Below are 22369 nucleotides of genomic sequence, written 5' to 3' on the forward strand. Positions count from 1 at the left end.
ACAAAATGTGACAAAATGTCAAGATGTGAATGGATACAAAAATGGTGACTTAATGTTCAACCAATCAAATTTTAATAATGTAGATAAACACTTCCAATGATACACTAAAGATAAAAAAATATAACAGGAAATTGTTGCAATAAAATCTCAAATCCCAAAACTTCATACACAGAATTTATTTTCATATATTTAAAATATTTAAGAGAGTGCATTACATAAACACTGTACAAGATTGAATAAACCCACTGACTAGAACATAAAGAAGAAGAGCCCGGTTTATTGTCTGAAATGCTTCTGTTTCTGTCCTTCAGCTGGGTGACGGGGGAGTGGGAGGACTGCAGCGCCACCTGTGGTCAGACCGGGTGGCAGCGCCGCTGGGTGACCTGCCAGCAGATGTCCAGCAGGGGACAGCGCTCAGTGCACAGCAAACTCTGTGGTGAGGACCGGCCAGAAGGGAAACAAACCTGCAATCGTTTACCCTGTCCTGCTTCCTGGAGAGCCTGGACTACTTCTACATCACTCGTTCTGGATTATCTCTATATTCATTCTTTCTGGACTAGTTTGTACTTCCTTCTCTCTGTAATACTTTTGACTTAATTCTCTCTGAATTACCTCTAATTTCCTCATTCTGGTCCTACCCTTAGTTCAATCTTCCTTGACTACCTCTTATCCTCTCTTTCTAGACTACGGCTATCATCATCGTTCTGGACTACTTCCCCTCCTATTTTTGGACTACCTCTAAATTCCTTCTTTCTGGACTACCTCTATGATTCTTCTTTCTGGACTACTTCTAACTTCCTTCTTTCTGACTACTGCTGACTTCCTTCTTTCTGGACTACCTCTAAGTTCTTTCTTTCTTGAGTACTTTTAACTTCTTACTTTCTGGACTATTCCTAACTACCTTATTTCTGGAGAACCTGACTTCCTTCTTGTTGGACTACTTTGCATCCTTATTTTAGGACTATAACCAACTATTTATTTCAGGACTACCTCCGCCCTCCTTTCTCGACTAAGTTAAACATTTTCAGGACTACCACCTAACTTGTCCATAATAAACAGTAAATCCAGATCAATAACCGATCAGTTTAGAATCTGAACATCTGAGTTTGACTGATATGTTTATGTTCGTAGTGTTCAGTATCATGTGGAAACGGGACTCAGGAGCGCCAGGTTGCGTGTTTGAGTCCTGAGGGTTCAGCCCGTAACTGCAGTGACCCTCCACCAATCAAGACCCGCACCTGCCAGCCTCACCCCTGTAGCGGTAGGCATCGACCAATCACATACCAAATAGTTGTGCACTGAGGGAGGGATGCTGGGAGTTGTAGTCTGTGTGTAGCTGACTGTGTGGTTGTCTCCCCTGCAGGCGACCAGAAGAACGCCATCATTAAGTGGCTGTCCAGGTCCAACCCAGACTTCCCAGCTCCGAAGATCTCCTCCAGTAAATCACACATATTCAGCCTCTTCCTGCTTTCTGCTCTTCGCTTCCCTCCTTCTTTGCAGTAGATTGTGATTGTTAGTCAGGTTCTTGTAATGGTTTAAAGATTGATTGAGTATTATGGGGTGTATTGACTGGTTCTGCTGGATCGCAGCAGGATAGAAAACTGTTGATGGTTTTATCTGCAGTGACTCAGATCCCATCATCTGGATCATCAACATCCCGCAGGTGTAGATACATTCTGTAGAGTTGGCACAAATTCATCTTTACAAGAAAATAAATCTGCCCAACAAGATGAAAGCTCACCTGACTCCGCCTCCAGGTGATTAATACCAGGTGTGAATGAAGGGCTGAGATCTGATGACATGTATTCAGGTACACATTATACTACTAGTGGTGACTGTTAGGGAACTTTAGTCTTCAACATTTGTTCCAAACGGCCTCTCAGTGAAGGCAGCTGGTTCTTTACCACTAAACATATTCATAAAATGTTAGCTACATCTGGTACGATTCCTTTATTGACCCTGATGAATAAACCTGAAAACATCACGTTGGTCTCACTGATCACATGTTCTGCTCTGGTGGTCAATCTTGTCTCCAGGGCAGCGTTGCCGTGGTGACCGCTCCGTGTTTTGCCGGATGGAGCAGTTGAGTCGGTACTGCTCCATCGCTGGTTACCGTCAGATGTGCTGCAGGTCCTGCAGCGAGGGAAACATCAGCAACTCCAGCAACTCCAGCGACTTCAGCAACTCCAGCAACTCCAGTGACTCCAGCAGCTCTTTCCCAGTGACGGCCACCAGCAGGTCGGAGCTGGAATGTTCCACTAAAATCACGAAGGCATCTTAAACTGATCGGATGTCGCTGATCTTTCTTTTGTTTTTGTTTTCTTGTAGTTCCTGGAGTGTAACCACGGAGACGATGACTTCAGCATCCGCCTCTATCGGCGACATCACCAGTGACATCACCAGTGACATCAGCAGGCCGCCTCCCACCATGACTGTGTCTCCGCCCCGACCAGCAGGAGCAGCACCGACTTTGTGTACGTGGATTACGAAGATTACAACGATTACTCATCCTACGAGGATCCTTCTATTCCCTCAGACCGTCCTGCTATCAGTCCAACCACTACCACCACTACTACTACTACCACCACTACTACTACTAGTACCACCACTACTACTACTACTACTAATACTAATACTACCACTACTACAAGACGACCAAGAAAAACTGCTCCCCCCAATTTATTCAAGAGGAAAACTCCCACAATGCCCCCCGTGGTAACAGCTGAGGGTCAAAGTCCAGCCCCGTCTGCCGTCCCAGAGTTCCTCAGCACCACGACGTCAGCTGACCCTGATGACATCATCACCGCCATGTCGTCACTGAACCGAACGTCAGAAGGGAGGAGCCTTCAAACAGCAGCCGAACCTTCGCCAACATGGTCATCCTTCTTCCCGCTCCCTAAGAAGGAGAACAACTCGGTGGACGAGGTGCCGCACCGGATCGTGGGATTGGACGGAGACGTGAGCAGAGGACAGAACTACTTTGTGCCGCGGATGCCTCCGACCCGTGAGCGAACGCAGAACAAACGGATCCAGCAGCTCCTCAACGAGAAACGACGAAAGGATCTTGTGAGGAGAACCAACCGGAGCAGAGAAGGCCGGACTGATGGGAAACAGGGATTATAAAAACACATAAACATTTCTGTTTTCTTTTTATCATTCACTCGTGATGACGCATGTGCAGCTTGCTCACTTCCTGCTAACGCTAACGAACTCTTAACGAGAAACAGACTGCAGAGCCGACGAGACAAAGTTTACAGACAAGCTGAAGTCCAGACGTGATCCTTAAAGGTTTAACTGTTGAAACCAGAACATTCATGATGTAACAAAAAATCCTGTTTCTCAATAAAGCAAAGTCTCATCCAGGCGCTGATGTCAACACGACTTGTGTTAAAGGTTCTTCTCTCTCTCTGAGGGTCACATGTTCGGATTGATGCCACCTCTCATGTCTGTACTGCAGCTGTTAGCTTAGCATAAAGACTGGAAACAGAGGGAAAAAGATAGCTTAGTTTAGCAAATAGACTGGAAACAGGGGGACACAGCTAGCTTAGCTTAGCATATAGACTGGGAACAGAGGGAAACAGCTAGCTTAGCATAAAGACTATAAATAGAGGGAAACAGCTAGCTTAGCTTAGCATAGAGACTGAAAACAGAGGGAAACAGCTAGCTTAGCTTAGCATATAGACTGAAAACAAAGGAAACCAGCTTGTTTAGCTTAGCTTAGCATTTATACTGGAAACAGAGGGAACCAGCTAGTTTAGCTTTAGAGCTTAGCCCGGCTCCTCTAAATTGTAATAAATTAGCATATTTTATCCGGTTTGTGTCAGAATCTGAAGTGTAGAGACGATAATTCTCTCTTTTAACGGGGAAATTGTTTGTTAATTAAAACCTGTAAAACAGAAATGTACTTCAGTTTTTGTACAAAACAATCCACATAAACCTAATTTCCCAAAACTCCTTTGAACACAAACCTGGACCACATTCTGGTTCTGGTTCTCAACATGTGAGCTGTAAATATTAGCTCTGAAGCGGTTTCTCTGAACATCTCGTTCTGTTTCTGGATCAGTTTGACCTCCGAGCTGTTTGATGTTTGTGCGTCATGAAGAGCAGCTGCTGGTCTGTTTAACATCAAACTGAGCTCCGATCAGATGAGTCAGTTATTCATGGTTCACGTGTGAGGATCAGTGGAAACAGCTGGAGAGGAATCAGTTAAATCATCTTCTCACAAACAAACAAAGTTATGAAAAACTATGAAGGATGAACAAAACAAAAAGAAACTGAAGAAGTGCAAGAATATTTGTTGTTGGTTAGATAATCTGAATTTTTATATGTTTTTATATTAGATACATTTAATATTTGACTATTATTGATAAACAGCTGCATTTAATGTTTAGCTGGATTATTTTAACTGTTTTTCATATAAAACTGAGTTATTTTTCATAAGGTAAATGTTTTTTTAAAATAGGTAAAGTAAAAAGTACAATATTTTCCTCTGAGATGAGGAGGGGTAGAAGTAGATCGTAAGAGAAACGACAAAGTACAGGAACCTTCCATCTAGTACTGAAAACCACTGAATACGTTTAGTCAAGTACTGTACTTAAGTACAATTATGAGGTACTTGTACTTCACTTGAGTTTTTCCATTATCTGCCACTTTCTACTTCTCTTCCACTCCATCTTAGAGGTACATATTGTACTTTTACTGCTCTTCATTTATTTGATATCTTTAGTTATTTAGCAGATTCAGATTATTAAACTAAATATAATCCACTCATGAATGTTTATGTACTATTATATATTATACTAAGTCAAATGAGCTCCACGTTTACCGCTGAAACACTAATAATAAACACAATAATCTAATATTCACTGCATCATGAATATTTAATAATAAACACAATAATCTGATATTCTCTGCATCATGAATACTTAATAATAAACACAATAATCTGATATTCTCTGATGAATACTTAATAATAAACACAATAATCTGATATTCTCAATAATCTGATATTCTCTGCATCATGAATACTTAATAATAAACACAATAATCTGATATTCTCTCTGCATCATGAATACTTAATAATAAACACAATAATCTGATATTCTCTGATGAATACTTAATAATAAACACAATAATCTGATATTCTCTGATGAATACTTAATAATAAACACAGTAATCTGATATTCTCTGAATACTTAATAATAAACACAATAATCTGATATGAATACTTAATAATAAACTGATGAATACAATAATCTGATATTCTCTGATGAATACTTAATAATAAACACAGTAATCTGATATTCTCTGATGAATACTTAATAATAAACACAATAATCTGATATTCTCTGATGAATACTTAATAATAAACACAATAATCTGATATTCTCTGATGAATACTTAATAATAAACACAATAATCTGATATTCTCTGATGAATACTTAATAATAAACACAGTAATCTAATCTGATATTCTCTGATGAATACTTAATAATAAACACAATAATCTGATATTCTCTGATGAATACTTAATAATAAACACAGTAATCTGATATTCAGTAATCTGATCTGCATCATAACTTAATAATAAACACAGTAATCTGATATTCTCTGATGAATACTTAATAATAAACACAATAATCTGATATTCTCTGATGAATACTTAATAATAAACACAATAATCTGATATTCTCTGATGAGTGCTTTGGGTTCTTGATGCAGAGTGGTGCCTGTGAGGATGAACTCCGGGCTCTTAACCCGCCGCGCTGCCTGCCGCGCTGCCTGCCGGGTAAGACTCCGGGCTGAGCCGCCCTCGCCGCGTCCTTCACAGAGAAACTAAGATGGCGGCCGCAGCAGTGAGGCGCGTGGGCGGCTCTCTGAGCGCGAGCCTGAGGGAGGTGCGCGTGCAGCTCTGCCAGACCTCCGCGGCCAGCAAAGGAGCCAGGTGAGGGGGGTCAGGGGTCAAAGGAGCCAGGTGAGGGGGGTCAGGTGAGCGTGAGGGGGGTCAAAGGAGCCAGGTGAGGGGCCAGGTGAGCGTGAGTCAGGAGAGGTGAGAGGGGCCAGGTGAGCGAGAGGGGGGCCAGGTGAGCGAGTCAGGTGAGGGGGGCCAGGTGAGCGAGAGGCCAGGGGCCAGGTGAGCCGCTACCGGACCGGACGACCCGGAATGCACTAGCTGCTAGCTATAGCTTAGCATTCATTAGAATAACATAGGAGAAGCTAACAGCTAGCTGCTAGCATTCATTAGAATAACATAGGAGAAGCTAACAGCTAGCTGTTAGCATTCATTAGAATAACATAGGAGAAGCTAACAGCTAGCTGTTAGCATTCATTAGAATAACATAGGAGAAGCTAACGGCTAGCTGCTAGCATTCATTAGAATAACATAGGAGAAGCTAACAGCTAGCTGCTAGCATTCATTAGAATAACATAGGAGAAGCTAACGGCTAGCTGCTAGCATTAGAATAACATAGGAGAAGCTAACGGCTGTGGCACACGAGGTAGAGCGCTCGTCCTATAACCACAAGGTCGGTGGTTCGAACCCCTCTACAGCCAACATGCCGAGGTGTCCTTGAGCATCTAACCCCCAGTTGCTCCCCCACTTAATTTCCCCACTGTGGGACTAATAAACTTCCTGTAAGTCGCTTTGGATAAAAGCGTCTGCTAAATGACTGTAATGTAATGTAATGTAATGTAAAGGCTTAGTTATTATTATTATTATTATTAACAGTTAGCGGCTAACATTCATTAGAATAACATAGGAGAAGCTAACGGCTAACAGTTAGCAATTTCCTTCAGGGTTTAGGGGGACACTGGGGTTTAGGGGGACACTGGGGTTTAGGGGGACACTGGGTTTAAGGGGACACTGGGGTTTAGGGGGACACTGGGTTTAAGGGGACACTGGGGTTTAAGGGGACACTGGGGTTTAGGGGGACACTGGGGTTTAAGGGGACACTGGGTTTAAGGGTTTAGGGGACACTGGGGTTTAGGGGGTTTAAGGGGACACTGGGGTTTAAGGGGACACTGGGGTTTAGGGGGACACTGGGTTTAGGGGGACACTGGGGTTTAGGGGGACACTGGGGTTTAAGGGGACACTGGGGGTTTAGGGGGGACACTGGGGTTTAGGGGGACACTGGGGTTTAGGGGGACACTGGGGTTTAAGGGGACACTGGGGTTTAGGGGACACTGGGTTTAAGGGGACACTGGGGTTTAGGGGACACTGGGTTTAGGGGGACACTGGGGTTTACACTGGGGGGGACACTGGGTTTAGGGGGACACTAGGGGGACACTGGGGGTTTAGGGGACACTGGGTTTAGGGGGACACTGGGTTTAGGGGGGGGACACTGGGTTTACAGGGGACACTGGGGTTTAGGGGGACACTGGGTTTAAGGGGACACTGGGTTTAAGGGGACACTGGGGTTTAAGGGGACACTGGGGTTTAGGGGGACACTGGGTTTAGGGTTTAGGGGACACTGGGTTTAGGGGGACACTGGGGGGGACAGGGTTTAAGGGGACACTGGGGTTTAGGGGGACACTGGGGTTTACGGGGACACTGGGTTTAAGGGGACACTGGGGTTTAAGGGTTTAGGGGGATACTGAGGTTTTAGGGGGACACTGGGTTTAGGGGGACACTGGGTTTAGGGGACACTGGGGTTTAGGGGGAAGGGTTTAGGCCAGGGGTGGGCAATTATTTTTCCCAGGGGGCCAAATGAGCAACTGAAGATGTGTTGGAGGGCCGGGCCAAAATGCCGAACTCAATTATGCATAATATACATTTTATTTCTATATAAAAAGCAGTAAATGGCATTGTTTTGACCGCTGGTAAGAGTGTATGTTATTATTTGGCAATTAAAAGGTGAGGTTAGCTTTCAAAAATATCATTTATTCAAATAGAACTTCCAAAATGATAAACAAAATGTGAAACATTTGACTAATTTTCAGTCACTTTAATAACAAAGGGCATTTTGAGTTTCATATCCTATTGAAACAAGGATTCTTAGCTTTCTAAAGACATCACATCATCTTTGTAGCCAAAATAAACAAGACATGTCACTGAACTGTGTAACTGTGTAAAGAAAAGTGTCCCAGTTTTGTAGCCTTTTTGACTTTACATGCCTATATTAAACATTTAATGTTTTCAGAACTGTGCAAAAAAAAAAAAAAAAAAATCAAGTGTCCCATTTCACTTGTTATATTTCCACATTTTAGTGTTCTTCAGTTCTTTTTTTTTACTGTGCAGAAAAAAAGCTTTGTAAAACAGCCTTGTTGTTTTTCTAGCTTTGCTAGTAAACCCGTTGATGTCCGCGCTCGTTCGGCATCAGTCAAGTGTTTGTATTTCTCGGCATGTTTCGTCTCGTAATGCCGTTTCAAATTGTCCTCTTTAAACACGGCGACATGCTCCCCACAAACCAAACACACAGGTTTACTTGACTTCAGTAAAGTAAACCTGGTACAATGCCCAGGTCTGGTTTAGGGGGACACTGGGTTTTAGGGTGACACTGGGTTTAAGGGTTTAGGGGGACACTGGGTTTAAGGGTTTAGGGGGACACTGGGTTTTAGGGTGACACTGGGTTTAAGGGTTTAGGGGGACACTGGGTTTAAGGGGACACTGGGTTTAGGGGGACACTGGGTTTAAGGGGACACTGGGTTTAGGGGGACACTGGGTTTAAGGGGACACTGGGTTTAAGGGTTTAGGGGGACACTGGGTTTAAGGGGACACTGGGTTTAAGGGTTTAGGGGGACACTGGGTTTAAGGGGACACTGGGTTTAAGGGGACACTGGGTTTAGGGGGACACTGGGTCTGGACCAAACGGGAACAGCTTCCTGTTTCAGTGTCAAGACTTTCACAATAAAAGCCTCCTCTCTGTTTTCCAGAGACTTCGTGGAGCAGCACTATGTGACCCTGAAGAGGGCCAACCCAGACTTCCCGATCCGCATCAGAGAGTGTTCTGGAGTCCAGGCCCGGGTCTGGGCCCGATACGGTGAGTCAACACTCCAGCTGCTCTCACTGAACTATATGTATATATATATATATATATATATATATATATATATATATATATATATATATATATATATATATATATATATATAGAGGGTTATTTTTTTACACACATATTATATTGCTTGTGATCAGTAAACATCTGCATTAATATTCTGATTGATACGATCAATAATAATGATCTTTTTGTTCAGATTTCGGTAAAGAGAGCAGCGTCTCCGTGGACAACATGTCAGCTGATCAGGTGGCCGGGGCTCTGCAGACTCTGGTTCAGTCCAAACTGACCTGGAGTGGTTCAGTCCAAACCCTGACCTGGAGTGGTTCAGTCCAAACCCTGACCTGGAGTGGTTCAGTCCAAACCCTGACCTGGAGTGGTTCAGTCCAAACCTGCTCCATTCTTTCAGTTTGTATGTAAATGTGGTTAATGAATAAACCTTAATATTAATGTCGATCTGTTTCCTGCTGCAGAATGTTATTATATTTCATTATTATTTAATTATTATTATTTAATTATATTTTATAATTGTATAATAATGTTATTTGTCTTACTTTATATCATCTGGATTATTAAGAGGTTTAACTGGTTTAGATTAGTTTTACTCAGCATTAGATATGTTATTGTTGTTATTATAACTGAAATGTTCCGATACAGAACCTTCTTCATTTTAGAGGCTCCTCTGATTATAAATATCTAATTTATAAATATCTAATTTATAATTCTAAATGTCTTATTTTAAATTATAGATATCTTTTCTTTATTTATAAATATTTTTTTTATAGTTATATATCTATTCTTATATATATTATTATAAATATCTCATTGATAATTAAAGATATTTATTATTATAAATATATTTTTTAATCCGATATTTCAGGTCCATTGGTTTGAACCAATTTGTTTCAGGTTCACATAAAGATCTCATGTTGAATATTTTACATCTATGTTCGGTGTGATCTCTTGCTGAATATTAATATCTTCATTATTTATTTTAAATCTCATCTGTTGTTCGATTAGTTGATTAAAGGAGAAAGTGAAACACCAGCTGGGCCTGGAGAACCTTCAGCAGCAGGAGGAGCAGTGAGTCTGTCGGCCTGAAGGGGGCAGCAGAGCAGAAAACAACAATCACTATAACAATCATAATCACTATAACAATCATAATCACTATAATCATAATGTCAATCATAGTTTATCAAATAAAGTCAGTTGAACTATAATATCAGTTTTATCTTTCAGGAAAAAAAAAGAAAATTGAATAATCATTTTATTTTATAATGCAACAATCATAAAACAAACTGATATTTTACATCTTCTGATGTTTTTAGATGAAAATTGTGAGTCAACAATAATAATAGTAAAATATGAATGTATTATCAGTGGAATGTATCCAGGTACGTTTACTCGAGGTACTTGTACTGAACATGTTAAAGTACTTTATACTTCTACTGCGCTACAATCTGACAGCTACTGTGTGGTAGTAGTACTTTACTTTACTGTGTGGTAGTAGTACCTTTACTGTGTGGTACTAGTACTGTGTGGTAGTAGTACCTTTACTGTGTGGTAGTAGTACCTTTACTGTGTGGTAGTAGTACTGTGTGGTAGTAGTATGTGTAGTAGTACTTTACTGTGTGTGTGGTACTGTGTGGTAGTAGTACCTTTACTGTGTGGTAGTAGTACCTTTACTGTGTGGTAGTAGTACCTTTACTGTGTGGTACTTGTACTGTGTGGTAGTACTGTGTGGTAGTAGTACTTGTACTGCAGTAAAGTCTTTATTGATTATAATCATATCTGATCATGTGTATTGATCTTCATGTTTGTGTCAGTGAAAACAAACACTAGAATAGTCTGATAGTTAAAGGGCCTCTGTAGAGGAGGCAGAGGTTCAGTGTGTTCACGTTGAGCTGAACGCCTCCTGATGGCTCTAGAATGGGTAGAAGAAAACAAAGTGTTAATCTGTAGAGGTTCACTCTGCTCCGTACGCTCTCATGACAGGTACAGATAGCATTCACCAGGATGTAACCGATGAAATCATTTCAAGTCATGCAAGAATAAAGAAACAAGGTGCTGAGGTTGCATTACTCTGGGTTCCTGCTCACACAGGCATTCTGGGAAACGAAAGAGTGGATAAACTAGCCAAAAAAAGCTGTTAACAAAGGGATCATTGATACACAAATAAATCTATCAAAATCAGAAGGAAAGAGCATTGTTCAGAAGAAAACCAATACAGAGTGACAGCAGCACTGTGATCAGGAGACGAGAGGAAGACGTTGACACTGCGTTGACACTGAAGATCAGGAGACAAGAGGAAGACGTTGACACTGAAGAGTTGAGACGAGAGGAAGACGTTGACACTGAAGATCAGGAGACAAGAGGAAGACGTTGACACTGAAGATCAGGAGACGAGAGGAAGACACTGAAGATCAGGAGACAAGAGGAAGACGAGAGGAAGACGTTGACACTGAAGATCAGGAGACGAGAGGAAGACGTTTTACACTGAAGATCAGGAGACTAGAGGAAGACGTTGACACTGAAGATCAGGAGACAAGAGGAAGACGTTGACACTGAAGATCAGGAGACAAGAGGAAGACGTTGACACTCAGTTCAGAATAGCGTTGGTATTGTGAGAAATAGGAGGAAACAGAAAAGAGGAGACATTAGTAGGATGAGAATAGCTCTCTGAACAGAACACTCCTCCGGTGTTTGTGATCGTTGTCATGTACAGAAACTAAACAGCAGGAGATATGAAGCACAGAGGAAGGACATAAGATAAGAGATAAGATAAGATAAGATAAGATAATCCTTTATTAGTCCCGCAGTGGGACATGTGCAGACTTACAGCAGCAGAGAGTAAAGTGCACACAAGAGACATAGTAGAAGAAAAACAAGATAAAAATAAAATGAAATGAAAAACAAGTATTATAAATAAGCAATAAAAACAGTAAAGAAAATCCACAATAACTGAAATATTATATGTACAGATGACATGTTAGGAGGAGTAGAGAACACTGGAGGAGCAGTAGCTCACTCTCTCCAGCAGAGGGCAGTGATGCGACGCTGAGGAGGCGAGCAGCCGTTAAACAAGAAGAAGAAGATGTGACGTCACATCCGGTCGCTTCACAACAGAGCGAAGTTCCGGTGAGGAAGCTAACCGACCAGAGAACCTAGAACATAACAACAGAGAACCTAGAACCTGTGAGAACAGAGAACCCTCTGTTAACAGAGAACCCTCTGACCTCTGACGGAGCTTCAGCCGGAGCAGAGATGCCTGAGAGTGAGTCTGCTAGCACCATGCTAACACCATGCTAGCACCATGCTAACACCATGCTAGCACCATGCTAACACCATGCTAGCACCATGCTAACACCCTGCTAGCACCATGCTAACACAATGCTAGCACCATGCTAACACCATGCTAGCACCATGCTACACATGCTAGCACCATGCTAACACATGCAGCACCATGCTACCATGCTAACACAATGCTAGCACCATGCTAACACAATGCTAACACCATGCTAGCACGTTAGCTTAGCTTAGCTACAGAGTGTTTATGGATCAACGCAGATGTTTACGTCACAACAGATCAGCTGATCATCATATATATATACACATAGTTCTACATAGTACTATATACTGTACTACATACTGTACTACATAGTACTATATACTGTACTATATACTGTACTACATACTGTACTACATAGTACTATATACTGTACTATATACTGTACTACATACTGTACTACATAGTACTATATACTGTACTACATACTGTACTACATAGTACTATATACTGTACTACATACTGTACTACATAGTACTATATACTGTACTATATACTGTACTACATACTGTACTACATAGTACTATATACTGTACTATATACTGTACTATATACTGTACTACATACTGTACTACATAGTACTATATACTGTACTATATACTGTACTACATACTGTACTACATAGTACTTTATACTGTACTATATAGTACTTTATACTGTACTACATAGTACATACTGTACTACATAGTACTATATACTGTACTACATACTGTACTACATAGTACTTTATACTGTACTACATAGTACTTTATACTGTACTATATAGTACTTTATACTGTACTACATACTGTACTACATAGTACTATATACTGTACTATATAGTACTTTATACTGTACTACATAGTACTTTATACTGTACTATATAGTACTATATACTGTACTATACTGTATATACTGTACTACATAGTACTTTATACTGTACTATATACTGTACTACATAAAGTGTGTACTATATAGTACTATATACTGTACTACATAGTGTTTTATACTGTACTACATAGTACTTTATACTGTACTACATAGTACTTTATACTGTACTATATAGTACTTTATACTGTACTACATACTGTACTACATACTGTACTACATAGTACTACATAGTACTTTATACTGTACTATATACTGTACTACATAGTACTATATACTGTACTATATAGTACTTTATACTGTACTACATACTGTACTACATAGTACTATATACTGTACTACATAGTACTTTATACTGTACTACATAGTACTTTATACTGTACTATATAGTACTTTATACTGTACTACATAGTACGATATACTGTACTACATAGTACTTTATACTGTACTATATCGTACTTTATACTCTACTACATCTCAGAGGCTCATATTGTACTTGTACTACACCTCAGAGGCTCATATTGTACTTGTACTACACCTCAGAGGCTCATATTGTACTTGTACTACATCTCAGAGGCTCATATTGTACTTGTACTACATCTCAGAGGCTCATATTGTACTTGTACTCTGTCTGCAGCTGAGAGTTACTCCAACCCTCTGGCTCCTGAGGGCCACGAGCTGGATGACCACCGAGCGGCTGCTCAGTGAGTATTAGTACATAAGTACACAGTGTTTGTGTTTCTTTAGTACTCTTCATTCTGTGTTTTTATTCATGTTACGTCTCAAATGTTCTCTAGTTTTATTATATTCAATAAACATATTTATACGTCTGAACGTTTGTTTCTATTGAACACGTCAGTCAGCAGATAATACTAATATAATAATAATTATACTAGTAGTAGTATTCATAATAATTATACTAGTAGTAATATTCATAATAATTATACTAGTATTAGTAGTATTCATAATAATACTAGTAGTAATATTCATAATGATTATACTAGTATTAGTAGTATTCATAATAATACTAGTAGTAATATTCATAATAACTATACTAGTATTAGTAGTCATAATAATAATACTAGTAGTAGTGTTCATAATAATTATACTAGTAGTAATATTCATAATAATTATACTAGTAGTAGTATTCATAATAATTATACTAGTATTAGTAATATTCATAATAATTATACTCGTATTAGTAGTATTCATAATAATTATACTAGTAGTAGTATTCATAATAATTATACTAGTATTAGTAATATTCATAATAATTATACTCCTATTAGTAGTATTCATAATAATTATACTCGTATTAGTAGTATTCATAATAATTATACTAGTATTAGTAATATTCATAATAATTATACTCGTATTAGTAGTATTCATAATAATTATACTAGTGTTAGTAGTATTCATAATAATTATACTAGTATTAGTAATATTCATAATAATTATACTCGTATTAGTAGTATTCATAATAATTATACTAGTGTTAGTAGTATTCATAATAATTATACTAGTGTTAGTAGTATTCATAATAATTATACTAGTATTAGTAATATTCATAATAATTATACACGTATTAGTAATATTCATAATAATTATACTCGTATTAGTAGTATTCATAATAATTAATAATTTATTCACATTATCGCTGCTCTTCAGGTCCAAACTGACCAATGACGACTTCAGGAAGCTGCTGATGACGCCGAGGGCGACGCCCTCCTCGGCCCCGCCCTCCAAGTCCAGACACCATGAGTGAGTGAAGAATACTCTGTGACTGGTGATGAAGATGATGATGGTGATGAAGATGATGATGATGGTGGTGGTGATGAAGATGATGATTCAGGAAGTAACTACATTCTCATTCCTTCTCCCAGAATGCCGAAGGATTACAACGAGGATGAGGATCCTGCAGCGAGGAGGAGGAAGAAGAAGAGGTGAGCGTATTGATACGAAGTCTTCTTGTTGACAGCCTGTTGATCGGAGCATCCTCAGCTCCATTTAACCAATCATGTTATTGATTAATATTATATTTTCATTGCAGTTACTATGCTAAGCTACGTCAGCAGGAGATGGAGCGAGAGAGAGAGCTGGCCGAGAAGTACAGAGACCGAGCGAGAGAGAGACGAGACGGAGTCAACAAAGACTACGAAGAGACCGAGCTGATTAGCACCACCGCTAACTACCGAGCTGTAGGACCCACCGCTGAGGCGTGAGTAATGCTAATGCTAACAGAGCTAACAGTAGAGCTAACTACAGAGCTGTAGGACCCACCGCTGAGGCGTGAGTAATGCTAATGCTAACAGAGCTAACAGTAGAGCTAACTACAGAGCTGTAGGACCCACCGCTGAGGCGTGTGTGTATTTATATTTGTAATGAATATTTGTATATTCATCGTGTACGTTTCAGAGACAAGTCGGCAGCAGAGAAACGTCGTCAGCTGATCCAGGAGTCTAAGTTCTTGGGAGGAGACATGGAGCACACTCACTTGGTGAAAGGTCTCGACTTCGCTCTGCTGCAGAAGGTGAGTGTTCACACTTTATCCACATGGTTAGCTTTAATGCTACACGTAGATATATGGTTAGCTTTAATGCTACACATAGCTACATGGTTAGTATTAATGTTACACGTAGCTACATGGTAAGCATTAATGTTACACGTAGCTACATGGTAAGCATTAATGTTACACGTAGCTACATGGTAAGCATTAATGTTACACGTAGCTACATGGTTAGCATTAATGTTACACGTAGATATATGGTTAGCTTTAATGCTACACGTAGCTACATGGTTAGCATTAATGTTACACGTAGATATATGGTTAATGTTAATGCTAAATTAAGTTTCATGGTTATCTTTAATGGTGTGTGTGTGTGTGTGTGTGTGTGTGTGTGTGTGTGCGCGTGCGCGCTCTACAGGTGAGAGCTGAAATCACCAGTAAAGAGAGAGAAGAAGAAGACATGATGGAGAAGGTCCAGAAAGAGGCCAAGTATGAAACTAAAAATATTAATAAATAATAAGTACACTTCACAGTAAAGTACAACTGACAAATGTTACCTGTCTGTCTGACCTCTGACCTGTCTGTCTCTTACAGGAAAGACGTGGAGCCGGAGGAGAAGATCGAGTTTAAGACTCGTCTCGGTGAGTCTGATGAGCTGCTTTTACGATGAAGATGATGATGATGGTGATGGTGGATATGAAGATGATGATGATGATGATGATGATGATGGATATGATGATGATGATGAAGAGTGGGGCTGACAGTAGAAGGAGTCGTTGGTTCTGCTGCTGATGCGTGTCGTCCTCTCAGGGAGGAACATCTACCGCGTGGTGTTCAGGACCGGTCTCGTGGAGAGGAACGAGCTCTTCCTGCCCGGCAGGATGGCGTACGTGGTCGACCTGGACGATGAGTTCACGGACACCGACATCCCGACGACTCTGATCCGCAGCAAAGCCGACTGTCCCAGCATGGAGGTACGGACCTGCTCTCCTCCACCACTCCCCATGGAGACGATCGGTTATCAATAACATCCTCTCTCATGTGTCTCAGGCTCAGACCACTCTCACCACCAACGACATCGTCATCTCCAAGCTGACTCAGATCCTCTCCTACCTGAGACAAGGAACACGACACAAGAAGATCAAGAAGAAGGACAAAGGTAGCTTTGGTTCTTCAAACATTCAGGACTTGTACTCTGAGACTAAAACTCCTTTTCTGTAGTTCCTGTAGTTCCTCAGAGAGGATTATTGTTTTCGTCATGAGAAAGGTGAATGACTGTGTTGTGTTTCAGGTAAACTGGACGATAAGAGGGCTCCTGAGGCTGATCTGAGGTCAGTTTACAACAAACGCATCATGTGACTCTTCTTCTGTGTTTCTCAACAAACACCTGATCTCTGACCTCCGAGTCTCTGTTTGTGTTCCAGTATCTTTGAGGACATCGGGGACTACATCCCGTCCTCCACCTCGTCCTCCAAACCTCCCAAAGACAAAGACAGACACCGGGAGAGAGACAGGGAGAGAGAGAGGGAGAGGGGAGAGAGAGGGAGAAGGAGAGGGAAAGGGAGAAAGAGAGGGAGAAAGAGAGGGAGAAAGAGAGGGAGGAAGACAAGAGCAGGAGACACAGTTACTTTGAGAAACCACGAGGAGACGAACAGCAGGTCAGTCGGACAGAAGATAATAAAATGTATATATATATATTATTATTATTATTATTATTATTATTATTATTAATGAAACTAACTGTCTGTCTGTCTTTAGGTCCTGGAGGTGGATGAAGGTGAATAACTTTGAAGATTTCTTTGATCAAAACATTTATATATCATTATACATGTATAACACATTTATATTACATCAATTTAACATATCTATAAACATGACATTTATCATCACATATCTATATTACACTATATTCATATAACATATTTACATATAACAGCCTGTTTTCCAGTGACTACTAACGAGATGCTCATTAACTCATTAATGTCTGTTTGTGTCGGCAGGTCCTGGATCAGTCAGAGATCAGATCAAGATCATCAATGAGAAGTTTGCAGGAGCAGCAGGCAGCCAATGGCCGGGCCAGGAACCATATCCTTCTGTAACTCAACAGCTGATTGGTTCATAGCTGTCACATGTTTTATAGTCTTAAGATTACAGTGTGTGTAACTGGACTACTGTGTGTAGTACTGCTGCAGTACTGGTCCTTAACCAGTCTGAACTGGTTCTCAGAGGAAAGACGGTAAAGAAAAACTGGGAGATTTCTTTGGAGGATCCAACTCGTATGCAGAATGTTACCCTGCTACGTAAGAAACACACACACACACACACACACACACACACACACACACACACACACACACACACACTGTAAATACATAGACATACTCAGTCATACATGTAGAAGATCTATAAACATGTCTGTGTGTGTGTACAGGATGGACGACCTGGCTGTGGACAGTGATGAGGAGGTGGACTACAGTAAAATGGACCAGGTACCGTTTAAACATTTTAAAACCTGAACCACATCGGTTAAACCACACTGAGTACTAGTACTAGAGTACTGTAGTACTAGAGTTCTCTGGTACTAGAACGGTAAGAGACAATTTGACAGATTATGTTTGGTAAATAAATACACTTCTTACTAAAAGTGAATTAACTTTAAAAGTAACTATTCATAATAAAATACATTAATTTAATCATTTTTTTCTTGCTGTATTTATCATTCACAGATTTTTAAGTATTTCATAATAAAATAAGTAATAATAATAATGTGAATGTGTTGTCAGTGAATCTACAGCAGAGGGCGCTGGTTCCCTGCAGGTCACTCTGTTCAATGTTACAGCAGATTAACTCTTCATTTAATATTGATGTTGGTAAAAGCTGAATATAGTTTCAGTAACATCTCCGACCATTTAATGTCTCTGTTACCGCTGGTCCCCATGTTGCTGTTAAACCGGTCCCTGTGTGTCTGTATGGACCTCTGGTCCCCATGTTGCTGTTAAACCGGTCCCTGTGTGTCTGTATGGACCTCTGGTCCCCATATCGTTGTTAAACCTGTCCCTGTGTGTCTGTATGGACCTCTGGTCCCCATATCGCTGTTAAACCTGTCCCTGTGTGTCTGTATGGACCTCTGGTCCCCATATCGCTGTTAAACCTGTCCCTGTGTGTCTGTATGGACCTCTGGTCCCCATATCGCTGTTAAACCTGTCTCTGTGTGTCTGTATGGACCTCTGGTCCCCATATCGCTGTTAAACCTGTCTCTGTGGTCCCCATGTCTGTTAAACCTGTCTCTGTGTGTCTCTGGTCCCCATGTCTCTGTTAAACCTGTCTCTGTGTGTCTCTGGTCCCCATGTCTCTGTTAAACCTCTCTGGTCCCCATGTCTCTGTTAAACCTGTCTCTGTGTGTCTCTGTGGTCCCCATGTCTCTGTTAAACCTGTCTCTGTGGTCCTCATGTCTCTGTTAAACCTGTCCCTGTGTGTCTCTGGTCCTCATGTCTCTGTTAAACCTGTCTGTGTGTTTCAGGGCAATAAGAAGGGTCCTCTGGGTCGCTGGGACTTTGACACTCAGGAGGAATATTCAGATTACATGAACAACAAGGAGGCTCTGCCAAAGTATGTAGATGATGATGAAGGTGGTTGATGATGGTGGTGGATGATGATGATGATGATGATGATGATGGTGGATGATGATGATGAAGGTGGATGATGATGATGATGGTGGTGGATGATGATGATGATTGGATGATGATGAATGATGATGATGGATGATGATGATGAAGATGATGATGATGATGATGAAGGTGGTGGATGATGATGAAGGTGGTGGTGGATGATGATGATGAAGGTGGTGGATGAAGATGATGAAGGTGGTGATGAAGGTGGTGGTGGATGATGATGATGAAGGTGGTGGATGAAGATGATGATGAAGGTTGTCCCTACAGAGCTGCCTTCCAGTACGGCATCAAGATGTCTGAGGGCAGAAAGACTCGGCGCTTCAAAGAGACCAATGAGAAGGCAGAACTGGACCGACAGTGGAAGAAGATCAGTGCTGTGAGTTCATTATTGATCATCTCTTCATTGATTACTGTATCGGGTTTATGAACATGGACCCCAGGACCAGCAGCTGTTGCTATGGTAACAACAACAAACAAACAAACTGTGTTTCAGATCATTGAGAAGAGGAAGAAGATGGAGGCTGATGGGTGAGTGTTTCCTGTTTATTCATCTAAACAGTCAGTTTACAGGCAGTTAACAGGCAGTTTACAGTTAGTTTACAGGCAGTTTACAGTCAGTTTACAGTCAGTTTACAGTCAGTTTACAGTTAGTTAACAGTCAGTTTAGTCAGTTAACAGGCAGTTTACAGTCAGTTTACAGTTAGTTAACAGTCAGTTTACAGTTAGTTAACAGGCAGTTTACAGTCAGTTAACAGTCAGTTTACAGTTAGTTTACAGTCAGTTTACAGTCAGTTCACAGGCAGTTTACAGTCAGTTTACAGTCAGTTAACAGGCAGTTTACAGTTACAGTTAGTTAACAGTCAGTTTAGTCAGTTAACAGGCAGTTTACAGTCAGTTTACAGTTAGTTAACAGTCAGTTTACAGTTAGTTAACAGGCAGTTTACAGTCAGTTTACAGTCAGTTTACAGTCAGTTTACAGTCAGTTTACAGTCAGTTTACAGTTAGTTTACAGTCAGTTTACAGTCAGTTCACAGGCAGTTTACAGTCAGTTTACAGTCAGTTAACAGTCAGTTTACAGTTAGTTTACAGTCAGTTTACACAGTTTACAGTTTACAGTCAGTTCACAGGCAGTTTACAGTCAGTTTACAGTCAGTTTACAGTCAGTTTACAGTCAGTTTACAGTTAGTTTACAGTCAGTTTACAGTCAGTTCACAGGCAGTTTACAGTCAGTTTACAGTCAGTTAACAGGCAGTTTACAGTCAGTTTACAGTCAGTTTACAGTCAGTTTACAGTCAGTTTACAGTCAGTTCACAGGCAGTTTACAGTCAGTTTACAGTCAGTTTACAGTTAGTTCACAGTCAGTTTACAGTCAGTTTACAGTCGTGAATGGTCAGTAAACAGTCCATACAAAGTTAAGTGTGTTTATGTGTTTGTGTTTCAGCGTGAACGTGAAGAGGCCCAAATACTGAAGACTTCCTTGTTCTCCCTGCTGCTGTCCAACAGGATCAATAATGATCAGTTATTGATCTGTGATTATTAGTTTTAGTTTAAGTGATCAACGACTGAGGTTTTAGCTTCATTAAAACTTAGTTTAATACCTTGACATGTCTATTAGTACCCTGATATTATTGATTATCTGTTATTATCTGTTATTGATTATCTGATGTAATTCATTATCTGATGTTATTGATTATCTGTTATTATCTGTTATTGATTATCTGATGTAATTCATTATCTGATGTTATTGATTATCTGATGTTATTAATTAGTTTGTGATATCTGATGTCATGTTATCATCATTAAACATCAATGAAACTGATCTTATTGTGTTTTCATGTTTGTCGTCTCCTCTGATATTTAAAGTATGCATGTGTGTATACATATATATATATATATATATATATATGTGTATATATGTGTATATATATATATATATGTGTATATATATATATGTGTATATATATATGTGTATATGTATGTGTATTATATATACAAGTACTTTTCCTGGGTCAGAGTTTTCCTGGTATTCAGACGAGTCGGTGTAAACTGGTGAAGTTGGATTCGTGTTTTGATATTTCATAAAGTAGAACAGATGTCAGATTGTGAGAGTTTGTTTATCAGATCAACATCAGCTGACTCATTAAGAGGCGTGTGTTGTAACGAGGTGTTAGTTCTAATTAAAGTGAGGTGTGTTGTTCTAATTAGTGTTTGTTGATCTGGTTAAGGAGCAGCTGTTGTGTCAGGTTAGGACGCAGCTCCTCGTTAAGAGATCAAACTGTTTGTTGTTGATAAACTCTGACAGACAACTGGACTTATTAATCCTCAAAATTAGCATCAACAGCGTTTGATAATTATCTGGAGCGTTGACGGACAGCTGGACCGATGAATATGGAGATCTGCATGTTTCTGAGGATGCTAACGAGATGCTAACGAGGGGCTAACAAGGCCTCAGAGCTCCGCCCCCAGCAGCTCAACAGGAAGAGGATTCCTCAACATCAGAGACCAAAAGTTTGTTTTTGTTTTGAATTTGATGATGTTGATTAATATTCAGCACAAAGGTTTTTATTTTGAACTTAAAACGATAAAACTGAGTAACGTTCTTCTCTTTAACCCTTTAATCACCAGACTTCTACACGCAGTCTTTAATGTGTACGTTAATACCTGGAATATTAATGAGCTTCAAATATCGTTATACAGATTCCTGTGATGGTGATCTGTTTCTACAAACAGGCTGCTACATATACATATTTACATATATATAAATACATATTTACATATATATAAATACATGTAAATATGTATATATATAAACGTGTATAAAATGAAGATGATGTCGATGATGATGAAGACGATGATGGTGAAGATGAGGTCAACAACAAAAGATTCATGTTTAAATTTGAGGGTTTTATTTTCTGTAAACAAACGTGATACAGATAAAGTTTGAATCATTGAAAGAAGGAATGAAGTCACGTGACTCCGGTCACAT

At 40.0% G+C, this 22369-nt stretch overlaps 2 protein-coding genes across 2 annotated transcripts; both read left to right on the top strand.

Moving 5' to 3' along the window:
- The first annotated feature begins 5786 nt into the window (after nt 1-5786).
- Nucleotides 5787-9449, top strand: LOC129115283 (NADH dehydrogenase [ubiquinone] 1 alpha subcomplex subunit 2-like). Its single transcript, XM_054626877.1, has 3 exons — nt 5787-5944; nt 8872-8978; nt 9193-9449. Exons 1-3 carry the CDS (start codon nt 5841-5843, stop codon nt 9411-9413), a joined length of 432 nt encoding a protein of 143 aa, XP_054482852.1. The 5' UTR covers nt 5787-5840; the 3' UTR covers nt 9414-9449.
- A 2651-nt stretch (nt 9450-12100) lies between these two features.
- Nucleotides 12101-21122, top strand: LOC129115281 (protein Red-like). The gene is given in 21 exon segments (XM_054626876.1): nt 12101-12267; nt 13844-13910; nt 14875-14967; nt 15090-15149; nt 15257-15424; nt 15622-15736; nt 16131-16201; nt 16307-16353; nt 16523-16686; nt 16763-16871; nt 17004-17043; nt 17137-17236; nt 17239-17370; nt 17471-17489; nt 17713-17797; nt 17929-18012; nt 18144-18201; nt 19233-19321; nt 19651-19759; nt 19877-19911; nt 20825-21122. Coding segments are annotated over 21 exon segments (1683 nt in total). The 5' UTR covers nt 12101-12257; the 3' UTR covers nt 20853-21122.
- The last annotated feature ends 1247 nt before the right edge of the window (nt 21123-22369 follow it).

This window comes from Anoplopoma fimbria, unplaced genomic scaffold, assembly GCF_027596085.1.
Source record: "Anoplopoma fimbria isolate UVic2021 breed Golden Eagle Sablefish unplaced genomic scaffold, Afim_UVic_2022 Un_contig_11457_pilon_pilon, whole genome shotgun sequence".
Classification (NCBI taxonomy): domain Eukaryota; kingdom Metazoa; phylum Chordata; class Actinopteri; order Perciformes; family Anoplopomatidae; genus Anoplopoma; species Anoplopoma fimbria.